The following is an 18,265-nucleotide window of genomic DNA, read 5'->3' as shown; positions in this document are numbered from 1 at the left end:
GCCTTATGACAAGGTTACATTGATTTTGTTCTTTGATACACCTCATATGCACGCTCACGTGTCATTATCAGCAATATCACACATAAACATATAACAATAATGTCACACAATAAAGAAGAAATTGACACACAGAGTAGGTGTGTCATATTGAAAGTGCTCAGTTCAATTAGCATACCAACAAGGATTTACAGGTCTTTTCTGTGGCTGTCAAGACCTGATCGGTAAGAACATTTTGACACAGTCATTGACACAGTCATTGTAAAAAAAAAAATAAGCTGTTTTATTGCTTGCACCATGGAGTGCAAAAAGCATAGAGCATCCACAAAGCTGAATCTGTGGATGAGGGGAACCTCCAGTTGATGGCAGACTGGTTGCATGGCTTTACGTTCTGCCCTGTGGACACACAAACCTATGCATTCTTTTTATGTTAGATTATTTTTGGGGGCTTTTCCAGCTTTAATGTCACAGGACAGCTAGGTGAGAAAGGGGAGAGTGAGGAGGAAGACATGCAGGAAATCATCACAGATCGGATTCGAAACCCGTGACCTCTGCATCAAGGTATAAACCTCTCAGTATATGTGCTCCTGCTCTAACCACTGATCCAACCCAGCCACACACCAATGCATTTTTTTCTCTTTGATTTCAACTTTTGTCTTAATTTCAATCCGAACCAAGTGAGGAGTGATTTGAAAGGAGATAAACGTTTTTAATTAGTGAACTTAAGAGGTGCTGGTATGTAGGTATGTAGGCCTACTTGTTGTTGCATGTATTTTATCTTTATTTTGAATGTAAGTGTAATGAAATGAAATGTGCTGTATAAATAAAATGATCATTCCTTAGAATCCTAGGAATATTTGTGTGCTTTATAACAGGGATTTTAGGGCACGCACAAATGCGCGCGCACACACACACACACACACACACACAGAGAGAGAGAGAGAGAGAGAGAGAGAGAGAGAGAGAGAGAGAGAGATGCTGTCAAACTGCCTTCTCTGCAAAACTGATTAAACTTGCTTTTCACTCGTATCCCAGAAAGCGCTGCGCCTACACTTCCCAGAATCCATTGAGGCGCAGCAGCTGTGCGCTCCGGCTTGCCCGCAGCAAAGTGATGATAACACGCCAAACAAGGTACAATGAGAGAGCGCTGACTTTTACATTTCGCCTGCTCCCTTGCGAGTGATGCCCAAATCTGTGGAGTAGCACTATGGCTGTCGAAGGTAAGGCGCTTCACCCTCCTGTGCTGTCCACGATGGCACTTCCGTTTTTGTGTTCGTTTCAAAGATAACCGACAATTGTTGTAGTTCAGTTGCCGTGATAATGGGAGCTGTATGGTGTGCCTGGCTCAACCCAGACACAGTCGAGTCACCTGTGAAAGCCTGTGATTGGGTAATGTTGCAACCTCTGCTTTCTCCGCATTACGCTGTCATCTTGTCTTATTATTACACTGTACAGTTGAAACGATATAGGCTGCCGCTGTGATTCAATGTGATGGTACATGATCTCACACCATAAAGACGCGTGTTAACGCGCAGCCTCTTTCTGCATTTAAATATTGCTACTGTGTGTGCGCGCGCCTGGTCGTAAACTCTGCGATTGGAGACGATCACTGGTTAACAGGTCTGTGACCCAGGAGCGTCCAGTTCTTTTGCATAATCATCTCCGTTGTGCACTCTGTCTTCTCTGGAGGACACTGGAGCCATGCAGTGCTGAGATTAACACCAGGGACTATTTATTGATAATTTGTCTTGTAGATAATATTTACCGGGCTTTTCTGTGTTGTGCGCTAAGCTTGTTCCACAAGACCAGCCCGGGTTCAGGCTGCTCATCTGGCAGCAGGTGGTGCGACATTGTGGACCGGGGAAGTCACGCACATCTCTCCGTGGTTGTCAGTAAATAATTTATATATGGTATAAGGTGCTCGCTCTGGACATTGGAGGTGGTAAAAGTGACTGTCAGGGATGCTCGGCCAATCTCCTCACCTTATCGGGGGCATCTTGTGGATCCAGAATCCAATGAGAGGTATGTTGGAGGAGGGGGTGTCACATGCATGCAGTGGGACTAGCGCTCTCCCCTCAAAGGCTTTTTCAGTCCAGTGTGTTTGTCCATGCAGTTATGATTGGAATGAGGCTGTGGCACTCCTGCATACCTGTCCTAGATCAGGTTATTCATCATTACAGGAAATTTTATACACATTACCCACACATTGTGCTGTTTGACCTGAACCCGTCTCTCCTGTTCCTCTTCTGAGATTTATAAAAGTGGGCTGTAGACTGTCATGTTGTGTTTGCCAGTCAATATACTAGTGCTGGCATAGATAGCACAGATTAAGGCTGTATGCAGGGCATTATTGTTGTTCTGCTCTATGACTTCTCATGTTTTCCCATGTTAAGGACCCACAAGTATGCATGTAAAACAGCTCAAACTCTTGTTTTTGCACATTTTATTCAGGGTCTCTGTCTCCTGATATGTATCACATTTTAGTGCAACATTTCTACTGTGGAAAGGTGCAAATCAGCTGATGTGCACCCTTAGATCAATGTTATACTTGAGGACCACCTGAAAGCCTCACCAGCTCCCCTGGAGGATCCCTAACAGCCTCTCTGTTTGTGCCTGTATGTATGAATGTAATGTACAAGTTGTGCCCTTCGTGCTCTAATGTTGTAGCTTCTTGATTGTGCTGACCTACAGATGTAAAAGTTATTGTCACCTGTTTCAAAACTTAAAATACATCTTTAATGATATACAATGAGCGCAGCAGCTATAATAATGCCATCCTTACAGAAGCATATCCATATAGTTTCATTCATGCATCTCTTGAGATTCGTCCTTTAAAGCAGTGAAGAGGAAGGGAGGGGGTGCTGAAGCTGCCTGCAGATGAACACTTTGTAGCAGAGCTGAATGCTTTATCCGTTATCCAGTTTCATCCATTTCTTCATCTCTTTCTCATCTTTTTTTTTTTGTTCAGGCTAACTCATGAATAAAATCGGTGGGTATGTATTTTAACAGTAGTTATGTAGTAATAGTAATAGTTATGGAGAAACATACTTCATCCTCTCCACAACCATGAAATTCAAAAAATATGATACAACTTAAGCATTTTCATTACAACTTAACTATTTTACATACAGAATAATCTCAAAACTATTACTGTAAGATACCAGCGATAGTGTAATGCACAAATGCCATTTTAGCAGTACAATACAATTATTGAAAGCTTTTTCTTTTTTCTTTTGTCATTTTTGCAGAAATGCACACACTAAGCGTGAAATAAATCAATACAATTTGTGACTTCAGCAGTTTGAGGAGCTACAATATAGGACAACTCCGTGCATTCAATCATGATTCACTGACTTGTGTCATTGAGAGAGATGAGTGATGTCCCTATCCCCTGAAGCCGCTATAACTAATTTGCCTGCCAGAATTGGGGAGAAAAACTGCACTTCTAAACACACAAGGTGATCATATTTGGCTAGAGCAGCCAAAACCTCCTATACAGCCCACTACCGTGGCTGAAATACAATACTTTAAAATGCTTTCTCTTTGAAGACAGTGATGATAGTGCTCATGCCTCTCAGAGAAAAGTAACTCCGATAGGATTCAGTGGTGGAATTTACATTAACGTAATGTCAATCTAGGCTACAAATTGGCAAAAAACTACTTGATAATACACAGCAATCAAATCATTAATCTCTCAATTTACATAATATGAATGTACTTACCAAGTTAGTGGATGTAAATAGTTGAAAATAGATTCCTTCTGAGGGGTCCCAAAACACCAAAGTTTTGAGGCGACTTTATGTGAGCCTCCTTGAGACTGCACTGATGTAGGCTGGCATATCTCAACATTGACAAATGTGAATGGTTCTCAACAAAAACTGATGTGTAATTAAGAACTTGTTAGATTGGATAAAATAATGAGTAGCATAAGACAGCCCCCTCTTTTTTTTAAATTTACTTCAAAGTTGCAAGTGGGCTTAAATGGTGACTGGGCTTAATGGGTACGTTTACCCTAATAATGGACTGTACGTAGAGGTACTTGTACTTGATCGTTTTCATTTTCTGCTACTTTAAACTTCTAGGCCACTACATTTCACATTACTTTCCAGATTTAGATTTTACATGAAAAGCCAACACTACATTAGCATGTTGGCTTGTGATTTTTTTTTTTCCCCCTCGTCATGTATTAGATGTCTGTAAGTTGGTAGCAGCTTCACCAAAGAAACATTTACCGACTAAAATAAAAAAAAACTAAGATTAATCATCTCACGAACAACAGTATTGATTGCCTAATAATGTCATATTTACTAATATTTCAATTACAGGGGCCATTTTTCAGCAAAACCAGCTTTTTTTTACTTTTGACATTTTAAGTATATTTACTGCTAATAGTTATTACTTTACGGAGGATTTTGAATGAAAGACCTTTATGCACCGATCCAATACTGATATTGGATATCGGGCCAATACTGACTCAAATAGCTGAATCAGGTATCGCTAACAATGGGGCCGATCTATTCGGTCAATTCTAATACATTCTATGTTCATATACTATAAACATTATATACTGGAAAGCCCAGGTATCTGTGTCGAGAAAAAGTCATATTGGTGCATTCCTACTTTAAGTTGAATATTTTTACTTTGTTGTATTTGTTGTACTTACTGGAGTAAAGGATTTGAATATTGTTCAAAACTTCTTTATCATCATTTAAATTTATGATTTAGATTTTGTTCTGAAATCGAGTAGTTCATTGAAAGGAAATTAATGACAATTAAATTGGCCTGTATGAGCATGTGAAATATCCTATTTTTGTTGTGTTCCTATCCCCTTCCCCCTATGATGACACTTACTGATTGGTTTCCATTGTGCAAACTAATCTCCATTTCTAAATTTGCTACAATTAGCAAGAAAATCTTGTTTTTTTTTTGTAGTTTGGCTCTAATTAAAACTGGTTGTGTTTATTTCTCTGCGGTGCAAGCAAAGCTCTCCCAGTGGATTGGACCAAGTTCCCTGCAGCACCATCACTTTCATTGGGGAGAGAAATCACAACAACTCTGCAGTGTCACTGTTTTCTGTTCCAGTGCTCTACCAACCCCTCTAAGACAAGAGAATATAGGTCATGAATTTAATAATTTGTAACACATGAGAAGACAATAAGCTCTTAGAGAGTTACTTTGGAAGGCACTTTCACACGCTGTTTGGCAAATTCAGTCTGTTCAAGACATCACAAAACTACGCAAATGTACTGTTAGTCCTTAAATGCTGACAAGTGGTTCGATTGACAATCTAGAGAAAGGCTTAATCAGCTTTTATATAGTGTGAATGTTCATAATAGCTGCTATTAGTTCAGACTCAACTTCATGATCTGTTTATTGCTTCTTTGTTCGAGCATCTTTTAGTTGTTTGCAAAAAATAATAACCCCATTGCATGTTCTTTTAATGTCTAGCCTGGAAATGAAGTGCTTGAAGAATATGTTGTGCTGGAGTGTCAGAAAATGTGTGACTCTCCCTGACACATTTCTTTTACCCGCAAGAGGTGTGAGACAAGAGTCTTGGAGATTGTTACATCATGTCGGGCAGTTATTCTGATGCTTTAATCAGACCTCCTTACGCATTCATGTACCATCACATGTACTTGTGCTTGGAAATCCCAACTCATCACAGATACAAATACAGCTTCATAATTGTGCTAATAAGGCACAGCAGTTGCACTCCATATTGGACAAAAGGCCCCTGGTGACGAAGCTGTAGATCATCCTGCCTCAAGTCCTCAGCACAGTTGGAGACATTATAGTCTCACGTACTGTTGCCTCATAACAGCTGATATGAATGACTTAATGACTGGTGTTATATATATATATATATATATATATATATATATATATATATATATATATATAAAAAATATATATATATATATTATATATATATATATATATATATATATATATATAGACTGAGGGCCAGGTTATACTAGAAAATAACTGGTTACAAAGTCAAAAGTGTTTACAGCTGTTCTGGACGGCCGCACTCGACAGCGGAGTGAAAAGCCGGACATCATACAGTCTCTCCTTAAAAGCATACAGTGTTGTACTCAGTTCTAAACATAAAAAGTGACAGAAATTGTTGTGTAAAAAAGTTGCAGAGAGAAGTTAAAACCCTGGCTCTTTTCTCACCTCCACGCAGCGGCCGTGAAGTGGTTTTGAATGTTGGATTTTCCGTTTTGGAAAGTTACAGAAGTTATTGGACAGTTGGCAGCCTAGAGACAAACAGGACAGAGAAGGGGCTATAACATGCAACAAAGGTCCCTGGTAGAATACGACCAGTAATGTTGTGGTGGCTGTATTTTATTTATTAAATGTTTACTTTTTTGGGACAAGTATGTTGCATAAACCTGTATGTATGGAATGCGTCTTAAACCACCCGGTCACCAGCACACTGTTATTTTCAGTCTGAATGCATGCTTATGTAATTTGTATGTCATATTTGGCTGGTTATAAAACGGCTACATGACCTGAGGGCAATAATGAAGAGCTAGGTTTCTTATAGGCACACATAAGCATGTGACAGAAGCATGTGTATATGGATGTAGATATGCAAACACATAGAAAGAAAGCTAAGAACTGGACCCCATGTTAAACCACAGCAGTGTTTACCCCCGTGGCAGAGGTAGTTCATTTCACTCTGTCCCTCTCTCTCTAGCCTCCTTGATATGTCCTGCCCTGCTCTGCCTGCATGTGCAACCATTCAGAAAACTCATTTCAAATCCATCTCCGGGATCTGGCCCACGAATAGAATTAGTAGAATAAACATGTTTATTTGAGTTGGTGGAATAGGATTACGTCTTAGTCAGGCTGATCAGGAGTTGCTACGGTGAGGTAGCATCTCACCTCCTTACTCAGCAGGATTGGGATTAAGATGACAGAAGATGTAGCAAATGTCATTGGAGAGTGGTGTTGTGTAATCGTCCCTTGGGTGGACCTAAAGCCATCTTTGATGCACCATACTAAAGTGCTGCTGCCTGGAATTTAGACCAAAGGCTAAGCAGATAATAAAAATAGAAAATAAAAAAAGAAAAGTTGTCATGTAGCAATGCCAGCATTCACATATTAGACTTTGACTCTCATCAACATACTTACGGTATTTGCATCTCCTACCTTGTACCTGAAGAGAATCTGTCAGGGGTTTACTCATTACAATTCTATTCGGATCTGTCTCAGGCCTGAGTGCTTCAGCTGGCTCAGCTTGCATCACTGTGTCTGTGAATGTCAGCTGGAGAGAAAAGAAGGGAAGGTTAAGCCAATAGAGTCTGGTACTCTGGTGCATAAACCTGACAGACTATTTGATTTCAAACAACTCAACATAGTTTATTTTCATTATGTGAAAGGCAACATCTATCAACCATTGAACACAAGGCGCCATAAATCTAATGTTGACAGTATAACTTGAGTAGTTTTTGTCACTTCTATTGTCTGAGTTTCTATAAAAGTATCAAAGTAGACGCCTTTTTAAATGTAATTCAATAATTTAAACTGTGCTTTTCATACTGTGACGTGATGTGAAATAAACATATTAGGTAATTGGCAACAATTTTGATTAACAATTGAAATTTATTTTCAAAAATGCAAACAAATTCTCTTGGTTTTAGCTTTTCATATATGAATATTTGCTGATTTTTCCAGGTGTTCTATCACTGGAAATGGAATAACTTTTGGTTTTAGACTTTTGGTGGGACAAAGCAAGACACTTGAAGACTTCACATTGGGCTCTGGGAAATTGTAATATTTATTTTTCGCTATCTAACTACCAGATGATGACTTGCTTAATTGAGTAAAATAATCAGTAGATTAATTATAAATTGAAAATAGTCCGTTGCAGCTCTACAAAGAAGTATTGTTTTAGGCATAAACAAAATTCTGATGTCCTGACAACCCTTGACCTATGGTGTTGCAAGGCAGTGTGACATTTTGTGAACTATGCCTATTCAGGGTCTTTCTGAGAGTTAGATGAGATACCAGTCTCATACAGTATCTGTCTGTTAAACATAAAGCTACAGCTAGCAGCCAGTTAGCTTAGCTTAGCACACAGACTGGAAACAGCTAGCCCCCTTAAAACGTCTTTTTGCCCGTACATTTTTGTGTTTTTCTGCATTTGGGGCCTGAAAAAAATCTTCCGATGACGTAAAATGACGATTTTTGCGTCATCGGAAGATTTTTGGGCCAGAGGCAAGGACTACAGCCAGTAGTAGGATCTACTTCCTTATGTTTTTCCACACACCCAGGGGGTGGACTGCCGAGTCTGGCGAGGTATTCCAATGAAAACGACTGTCAGCCATCTTGAATCTTCGGCTAAACAGGCTCTCGGTTTTCAGCAGAAAACATTTACAACAATTATCTGCATTCAAACTACCGGACGTGTGTACCACCGGGATACATGGGTACAGATCGGAGAATATGGAGGAAACGTTATTACAGACGCAATACTCGGCACACTACGTGAGCTTCGCGCCGACGGAGACCAGCGGTGTCGCTCCAATGCCGTGTAACGCGCTAGGGGACATCCTCATCGGCTAGGTGGAAAGCTAACGCTAGCTGTCCACCTGTCCCATCCATCCTGCTTGCAAGTGTCTGCTCATTAAACAACAAGCTGGACTACATCCTCCTTCAACGAAACTCCCAAGCGTGAGTTCAGTGACTGCTGTGTTTTGTTGTTGTGGAAACATGCCTGAACAACAGTGTCCCGGAACCGGGACTATCCAGCTACCAGGCTGCTCGCCCGCCCATGGAGGTGGGCTGTGTTAAACGGACTGGTGTAGAAATAAAATCCAACTAGCTACTGCTAACTGCTGGTGGAGCTTGAGACTGTTAAATGCCGACCATTCGACATTCCACGCTAATTCACGCCTGTGTTTATACTCCGTGTTTAGCTACACCAATGCTAGTATGCGTTAGCTGAACTTTACGGATCCTGCTTGCAAGTGTCCGCTTATTTAGACCACAAACTGGACTACATCCAACTTTAACGACACTCCCAACGTGAGTTCAGAGACTGCTGTGTTTTTGTTGTTGTGGAAACATGCCTGAATAGTGTACTGGACTGTCCAGCTACCAGGCCTGCTAGCCCTCCGAGCTAGAGATGCTCTGTCGCCAGGTAAAATAGGTGGGCTGTGTTAACACCGAGTGGGCGCAGAAATGTGGTGATTTGTATCCATTTAACTGCTAACTGCTGGTGGAGTTTGTGACTGTTAAATGCCGACCATTCTACATTTAGCACCGCTAATTCACGGCTGTGTTTATGCTCGGTGTTTACGCCGCCAACACGCTAATGCTAGTATGTGTTAGCTGAACTTTACGGAGCCTATAAAGTGTGTGTACTAAATGTAGCCTGTTTCGTATGTCGTTTTTATATAATGTCGTTGAGTCACGATGAAACGTTGTTTCATGTATATGGTTGAAATAAAACACGCTTGAGTTGAGTTGAATGCCTCGGTCTGTGTCAGTACCCGATCCGTTCCACCTGCACAATCCGTTCTGCGCATGTGCAAGATGACACGTATGCCATGACGTAGGCGCAGATGATAATGCTGCGTTCATTCCACCACCACCTTGGAATAACGGGACCGCTTCCACCTGCACGATCCGTTCTGCGCATGCGCAAGATGTTCACACGCTAGCCTCCAGCTAACGTTAGTTAGCTAATAGCTAATTCCGGTGGACCGCTAGGTGATTATAGCGGTCTGCCGTTAGCTCCCCGGGAAGCTAACGTTAGTATAGCTAACGGTTAATTCGGCGGACCGCTAGGTGATTATAGCGGTCTGCCGTTAGCCTCCACCGGGGAAGCTAACGTTAGTTTAGCTAACGGTTAATTTGGCTAACCGCTAGCTGGTTGCGCGGTCTGCCGTTCGCCTCCACAGTTAAGCTAACGTTAGTTTAGCTAACAGCTATTCGGCTAACCGCTAGCTGAGACAGCATGTAAACTTTAAAAGACCCTCAAAATAAAACTTGAAAATAAACGTTAACATATATAACAGCAGTTACGTCAGTTCTACTTTACTTGTGCTCATTTAAAATACAATCACTCAATACTTGTCTTTATTGTTATTACTGTAATGTCTTAATTTAGCTGTAGCCTGCTTTTCCCATTAAGTTTGACTTAACGTTATTTTAGACTGAATCTAGCTGCAGAAACAACGTAACCAGTGGGGCGGTGCCTGTTATTTCGAGGTGGCATGAACGCAGCATTATCATCTGCGCCTACGTCATGGCATACGTGTCATCTTGCACATGCGCAGAACGGATTGTGCAGGTGGAACGGATCGGGTACTGACAGTCTGTCTGTGAAGCGGTAGGCGTGGCTTGGGAGTGGACTCAAAGCAACGAAGCAGGTGCATTCTGGGATTTGGTGTTTTTCATCCATATAAGACCAAAACACATTTTCTGGCTTTTCTCGGCCTAGAAGGCACCAATTTAAAAAAATTTCACATTTCTACTACATAAGTGACCCAATTTAAAGATATATTCAGCTTTCCAGCGGTGAAATATTCCTTTTAAGATATGCTTGTAGGTGGATTTTGTTGCCTTTGGACAAGCAAGGCTAACAGTTTCTAGTCTTTATGCTAAGCTAACTGTGCTGCTAGCTTTAACTTCATTTTAGCCTACAGACACGAGAGAGGTATCAAACTTCTAATCTAACTCTCAACAAGAAAGCAAATAAACTTATTTTCCCAAAATGCCTATTTCAAAACTATTCTATATTCCTCGTTCTTCAATGGAGAACCGTAGTCGTGCTGATACCAGAACTTATTGAAGGGGCCGGTCCAAGTAAGTTTGATGTTATTGGTTTTGGAGGAAAAAAAATTTTGTAGTTTGAGATTGTTAAGATTAAAAAAAATAAAAATAAATAAAATTCACTTCCATAACCACAGCCCAGAATACTGACTACAGCCCAGTGGAGAAGAATAATTCAATTTAAAAGCGCCGGTGTTGCGAATCGTAGTTATTTTCATATTCATGTCACACCTGAACTAAGACTTCTCACTGTATTCAAATGTCACCTGTAGCCTCAGGATGCTTTGTGCTACAGCTCAATCAACTTGAAATATAAGCCACTTGCCATTTTTGCAGTTGGCACATTTGCACATACTGAGGCAGATTCACAGTGATCAAAGAGGGAAAAGGTGCAGATTTTCCACATTTAGATCTGATAAATAAGCAGATGAGTGAAGGCAAAATGATAAGAGGAGTTTAGATTTGTGTTGTCTTTGTTTTATAAAAATCCTCTACAGCGTCCGACCTCTATTTAGGACTATGTTTTAATGCTCTGGAACATTAACCTGGCTGACACTGCGGGTCCTTGTCTGTGTTACCAAACAGGACAGAACAAAATCTTCAGTACACAGTACCGCGACCTTCATGACGTATGAGCAAGATGCAAATGAAACTCTGGGGGAAAGAGATTAATATTGCTGAATACCCCAGGCGTTCATCGATCACATCACCATTGTAAAACCCTTCTAACCTTCCATGCGCATCTCTTCTCCCTCACAAATGTCGACCTTTGTGGTTTTTGTGAAATACTCTGCATCATTTGGCACCCCGTTGTGCCGTGTGCAGAAACTTGGCAGCTTATCAGATCCGGTCCCTGATGACCATGAGGTTCTATGGGCTCTGTTCTCGCTGACTGATTGAAGCTGCAGATCTAAGGCTGTTTATGTGTCACTGATTTGGCACAGATGGAGGGAGTCAATGTCAGGTGAAGACAGTCATTATGTGGCATGGTGTAGCAGGACTGCAGTGTTTATTCTTTTGACATCTTTTAAAGTGCTCATATTATTCTCATTTTCAGGTTCATAATTATATTTAAAGGATGTACCAGAATAGATTTACATGGTTTAACTTTCAAAAAACATATTTTTGTCATACTGCACATTGCTGCAGCTCCTCTTTTCACCCTGTGTGTTGAGCTCTCTGTTTTAGCTACAGAGTGAGGCATCTCACTTCTGTTCCATCTTTGTTGGGAGTCGCGCATGCGCAGTAGCTAGGTAAGGACTACTAGCCAGTCAGAAGCAGAGTATGAGGGCGTTCCACGCTAGCAGCTAGGCGAGCATTATAACGTGTGTTACAAAGTGACGCACATTCGTCACGGAAGTAAAGGCTGGACTACAATAGAGGAGTTTGGAGCAGTTTGTGAACAGTGTTTTCTGTTTGAGATGGTAAGTCCCTTTGGGGTGGACTTTGGTCTTTTTCACTTTGTAAACCTATAACGTGCACAAAAAAGATATATAACACTATAAAGGAAAGGGGGAAAAAGGCAAAAAGCATAAGATTAGCACTTTAAAGGTGGAACACATACAGTATCTGATTCCTGACGCTAATAATGCTTTTTGTTCTGTGAGGAAATGTATGCATATGCTGTAATAGGTGTACAGCTGTGAAGAAAGAACATTTTTAAGTTGTGTTACTCTAAAACGTGCTATGCCAAGATTTTGAAACAATCTGATATGAAGTGTCTTCCACCACTAACAGCAGTAGACAGGTAGCCAGAACAAAAAGGGCAAAGACAGGCAAAAGGTCATATCAAGTGAGACAGAAACAAGACGGCTGGACTGTTGAAGGTCCAGTGTGTAACGTGTTTAGTTGTTCATTATCAAAATCTGTGTTGCCCGTTCACAAACCTGTCCGTTTTCATGAATATTTACCACCATCATCAATTCCAAGTATTCCTTTTGGCTTGAAATTTCACATTTGCATTTGCATGAACTGGGGTAGACGCTCCATATTCATGCGCCATCTTGAAATACATTAGCCGGTAAGGGACATTCAGGACATACTGCTCCGCCTTTTGCGTTTTCGCAGATAGTGCGGGACAGGAAGTCGAGCACAGAAGCAAAATAAGACATCTGGTTAATTTTCAAAATAAAATACACCTTGCTCACGGCGGATCATATTTCCCTGCACTACACCTTTAAAACACAGCACAGAGTTGTTTCCCCTCTAGTCCTCTGGATGGAAACAAACTGTTTTTGGTTTTGTGGTTCTATTCTATACTAATATACTTTATTGATGTAGTGAGGTTTAATAGCGCACATACAGAACATTAATTTGCTGGGTAATCTGGATTTTAGGGTTATAATCTGCAAAGTTAGACGCGGGAAAAATATATGTGGGGACAAACATAGACTTTTATTTTGAACTAAGTTTGTGCTGTGCCTTTGTGCTAAAACTGCAAATCCTTTTCGTCATGCAGTGTTGACACTGAGATACACTGATCATATTTATTCACCCTGCACTGGAAAAAAACAACAGCAATAAACACTGAGATCTAAGAGAGTTTAAAAACATACATTTGTGAAAATAAGTCTGGTTGTTGCGGTTAAAGTTGGTAGTGCAATCTTTGCAGCAGGTTTAAAAGACGAGATAACTGTCCAGAGAACCTGAACTTTCTACTTCATCTGCAATAGCCAAATAGAGGAAGTTTGTGTCTCTTATCAAATATTTATAGATGTTACTCAGCTCTAAATTAAGACAATCTATTTTTGTTGTCCTTTTACTGTCTGCCTTTGAAGCAGAGCATGTTAAAAGCTTTTTGCCTGGAATACATGCTTCACAGTGAACAGTTATATTTAGCTCATACTGTATGTATTTGCGCTGTAAAGTGGGTCATTTCGCTCTGTCCTCTTCTTTTTTTGGATCCGTCTGACAAATTTTTGTCTCTCGTTCTCACTTTCTATCCATCCCTACGACTTTTTCTTTTCATCCTGTCTCACTTCACTTCTCTCCCTCTCTTTTTTTAATCCTCCCTCGCGCTCTGCAGCTGAGAAATGTTCAAAGCTGAGCACATCTGCGCCTGCTTGACACAGGACCAACCAATCCTAGCTGATCAAGCCCCGGGGTTGGAGAGGGCAGTCTGTGGAGTTGGAGCACGGTTAACTTTTGATAGGATGTCAGGGTGAATTAAGAGCCCCACATAGAGTCTATCTGGCCGGATAACTTGTTACATGACTTCACTTTGACAGTTAGCCATGCAGTCAATCCTCTTTGTCTCAACAGCAGGCATATGAACAGATAAGCTAACCTAATGAGCACAAACGAGGAATAATTGAGTATACAACAATTTCAAAATGTGTCTTTTAAGGGTTGTAAGTGAAAACTGGTGCTTGTATGTTTTATTGTTAGTCGTCCAGTAATCGTGCAGGTTTTTCCTGAATTCTCAGTCAGTTCAGACTAGTGAAATTCATCTGTAGGCTTTGTATATGCATTCATGAATGCACTTAAGCCAGTAAGCCTAAAAGGACCTTGACAAGAATTCCTCCCTTGATGTCATGTCTCGTCATTAATGGCTCATTACATGTATATAACCAGGCTACCCTTATGCAACAGTATTGATTTTAACCCTTATTGCACCAACCTGCTGTTAAAATTAAAATGCTCATATTATGATTTTTGGCTATTTCCCCTTTCTTTTATTGTGATATATATCTTTTTTGTGCACGTTATAGGTTTACAAAGTGAAAAAGCCCAAAGTCCACCCCAAAGGCACTTACCATCTCCAACAGAAAACACTGTTCACAAACTGCTCCAAACTCCTCTATTGTAGTCCAGCCTTTACTTCCATGACGAATGTGCGTCACTTTGTAACACACGTTATAATGCTTGCCTAGCTGCTAGCGTGGCACGCCCTTATACTCTGCTTCTGACTGGCTAGTAGTCCTTACCTAGCTACTGCGCATGTATGACTCCCAACAAAGATGGTACAGACGTGTTTTGTCTCACTCTGTAGCTAAAACAGAGAGCTCAACACACAGGGTGAAAAGAGGAGCTGCAGCAATGTGCAGTACAACAAAAATATGGTGTTTTTTTTAAATTAAACCATGTAAACCTATTCTGATATAACCTCTAAATACAATTATGGACCTGAAAATGAGCATAATATGAGCACTTTAAATAATGGTTAAATAAAAACACATGAGCAATGAGCAATTGGCATTTCACTTGCACATAGTTTGAACTTTTTTATTTTTTTCAAATTCATTCACATTCCTGCTTTTAAATCCAGTGACAACAGTGTTAACCCTCTGATTCACTGCTGTGGTCAGCGAATGTTACCTGAAATCACCTGCGCCTCTTGAATCAGACTGAAGAGCCGGCTCATGAATTTTTAAAGCCATAAACGGCAGGTCTATTAATGACTCATGGGTCCACCAGGGTGATAGAATGAAGCCCTACTTATTTCACGGTTTGAAACCGAGACACCCATACCTTGTGAGTCTTTAAGTGGAATACCTTAGTTGGCTTACATAGCCATAGATGCTTGCTTTCCTCCAAAAGCAGCAACACCCATTCTGTCTGACACAAAAAATCCGCTCTAAGTACAGTAAACTGCAGATTGCTGCACATGTTGTTGAAAAGAATCACACAGCATGGAAGCTGATGTGCTCAGAGAGAAAGGCTAAACATAGCCTTTCTCTCTGAGCATAACATTAACTTATTTAATTGTGCAAATTTAAATTTTTGAATTTTATCATTTAGGAATATTTAAACAAGATTTGACCGTAAAGCTTTTGGCACACATTTTTTGATAGTCATTGTTATGTACATATTGAGAAACACATGTATTGAGATTTGATACCCAGCCCTAATGATGCGAGCGTTCTGCCGTTAATTGTCATCTCCAAAGAGTTTAGTAAATAATCCTTAGACTCAAACTAAGACCCCATGAGAGACTTTTGTTGTAAAGAGCTTTGAAAAGCGTATAAACAAAGAAGAGATCATCTATAAGCATCTTTCTCCTGAATTTAATCTTAAACTCTTCCTACAGTCCAAAACTAGTATATTGCAGTTGATGCACTTCTCTTCCCGCCTCTTTTCTACCCTTCAAAGATATTATAATTGGTACTTTTAGTAAGCATGTAACAAGGATCTGACTCTGTCTTCTGTCCCCCACTGATGGAGAAACTCTGCCCAAGGTCCTCAGGGTAGACAGCTGAGCAGACGCACTCTCCTCGCACATTCACACACTCTTTGCACATTTTTTCTAATTTGGAGAGCAGGGAACAGATTCGGTTGACACCCCATGTCGATTTGCTCACTTTCTCAAAGCAGACTGGGTGAGAATCAGCAATGCATGCAGTGTTAGGAAGGCCTTTTCACAGCAGTCTGTACATGCAGGGTTGGGCACAAGTGCATGTAAATCATTGTGGAGGCATGCGCTAGTGTGTGTGAGCTGATTGGAGAGACACGCATTCATTCCCTGAATACTTGTTTATTTCCAGTGTCGGGACTGATTTCTGATTCAGCTCCAAGTTACTGTTAACATATAAAAAAGAGTAACAGCTGCGCGGATGACTGAAATGTCATTTTGCTGAGAGCCTGCCAGTTTTGGTGCCAGACCACCTCTTCAAATCTGTTGGCACGGTTTGGTTTTGGGAATGCATGTGCTCAGGTCCTTCCTGTACTGTATACATGCCTATTAGCAGATTTTGATTAGCTTCACCTTTTTGCCAAATGTCCTGGAAGCAGGCAAAAGAAGAAAGGTCTCATGGCATGCAGTGCAGAGTCATCTGGCCTGGTTTTCCCCTGGCTGCTTTCTCCAGGCTTTGTTTCTGGGTCATACAGTTGATTCTATTCACAAACAATTCATTCTGCTCCATTTTGAGAGTCAGCCAAAGAGAAAGCGATCACTATGAGCCTGAGCGCCCACACAGAGCAAACTTCACTTTTGATTATGGACCCACTACTGGTTTCACTTTGAACCAGCTCGGGCTGTGAAACACAGGCTCTGGCGTAGCACAGAAAAACAGAGCGTTTGGCTTCTCCCATTGCCCCGGTTTTGAAACATTTTGTTTTAGCTGGGTTCCTGCAATTTTACAGGGACATATAGGGAGACATATCAGCCCAGATATATACAGTATAATGCATATAAATACCCCCCCTTTATTACCTCTATTAAGTGTGCAGTTAAAAGATCTGACCTAATGACCTAAATGCAAACCTGAACATCTCAGCAAAGCTAAATAAAGGTTTAAAAAAAACCTCGATATTCAGTATTCTTTGGATGGTAGCTGGCATAGCACAGAAAGTCCTGATGCAGCACTCATCTAGTCCATCACCAAACGGTAACAATACAAGATAAAAATGATAGTAGCACATAGCAGTATATCCTGATTACGTGCTCCTCTCACACGGACATACAGTGTTTGTCGGAAGGTATTTTTCAAATTTGACTTGTTGTAATGGCTTCCTTGTTCGAAACCATGTCCAGTAATTAAGAGAGAAAGAGTTATGTAAGACTAATCCAATTCTTTATTAATCTTCCTCTCAGTAATAGGAATGCATTTGGTTGTGCATGGATGGCGCTACTATTTAACACCTCCATTCATTTTCTCTCCTGTTAGTATTACTGAATGTCACTGAGACAGAAAAGAGCAGGCAGACATCGTCCCTCATCTGTCTCTCTTCCCTTGCAATTCTTGCGCGGCGCATGTCAGGGAGGAGAGAGCGAAGAATGTAATGGTGCTATTTATAGAGACTGTTGCTGTTAAAAAAAAAAAGAAGAAAAAAATAATTTCTGTATCTCATAGCCCCCTATCCACCCACCCTTCTTCCCTTTTTAAAGGATCGAGCGAAATGCAACTCTCCTTTCTCCTCTGTGTGCCTCCACTTTCCTTACCCCTATCATCATCTTGTCGTCCATCTATCCATTTAGTTTGCTGGTTCCATTGTTTAGATGCTTTTAGCAGAGGATATATAATTTATTTCTCTTCCCGAGTTGTTGCACACCAGTCAAGAATTGAGACAGGGCGAGGAGGAGAGGGGAAAGAGTGAGCTGGGAGGAGAAGAGGAAGGAATAAAGAGGCAGTGAGAGGGAGCAATGTTTCGTGCTATGCATCTCAAGTTGGCTTTGTTTAAAACATGGCCCACTCATGTATATTCTCTCTGTGTTTTCTATGGGGACATCTCAAGGCAACTGTTTCTTATCAGGGATCAGACCAGAACAGGTCTGCAGCTCTGCCATGTTTGTGATATTACTATATAATATTGCACTGTGATCCACAATTTGACCTGTTAGTGTTATTCTTCTTAACCCTCTGAGGTCTAAGGGCATTTTCACATACATGTATCTTCTTAAATTTACCTTTTTAGGGTATTTGTATATAACTGATCCCCATGTGTTTCATATCAAAATGTTCAGAACAAACTCATCTTTCCATAAGTGACGCCCCAATTTTTTTCTAGAGCATTGTGTAAAGAGATAATTTCATGCTAAAGC

General features: G+C 40.6%; 1 protein-coding gene across 3 annotated transcripts in view; it reads left to right on the top strand.

The window, feature by feature from the left end:
• The first annotated feature begins 1,035 nt into the window (after window positions 1-1,035).
• samd12 (sterile alpha motif domain containing 12) overlaps window positions 1,036-18,265 on the top strand; it is a 107,593-nt gene continuing 90,363 nt past the window's right edge. The window contains exon 1 of one of the 3 annotated variants that reach the window (XR_005641320.1): window positions 1,036-1,217. Coding sequence is in view for 1 of the 3 variants with exons in the window: in XM_039821094.1 (XP_039677028.1) it covers window positions 1,959-2,019 (61 nt within the window). In the remaining 2 variants the exon portion in view is untranslated. Of the gene's footprint in view, window positions 1,218-1,319; window positions 1,387-1,633; window positions 2,020-18,265 lie in introns of those variants that run through there. The other 2 variants (XR_005641321.1, XM_039821094.1) reach the window with 2 other exon arrangements.

This window comes from Perca fluviatilis, chromosome 13, assembly GCF_010015445.1.
Source record: "Perca fluviatilis chromosome 13, GENO_Pfluv_1.0, whole genome shotgun sequence".
Lineage (NCBI taxonomy): Eukaryota > Metazoa > Chordata > Actinopteri > Perciformes > Percidae > Perca > Perca fluviatilis.
This window is presented reverse-complemented; position numbering and strand designations above follow the sequence as displayed.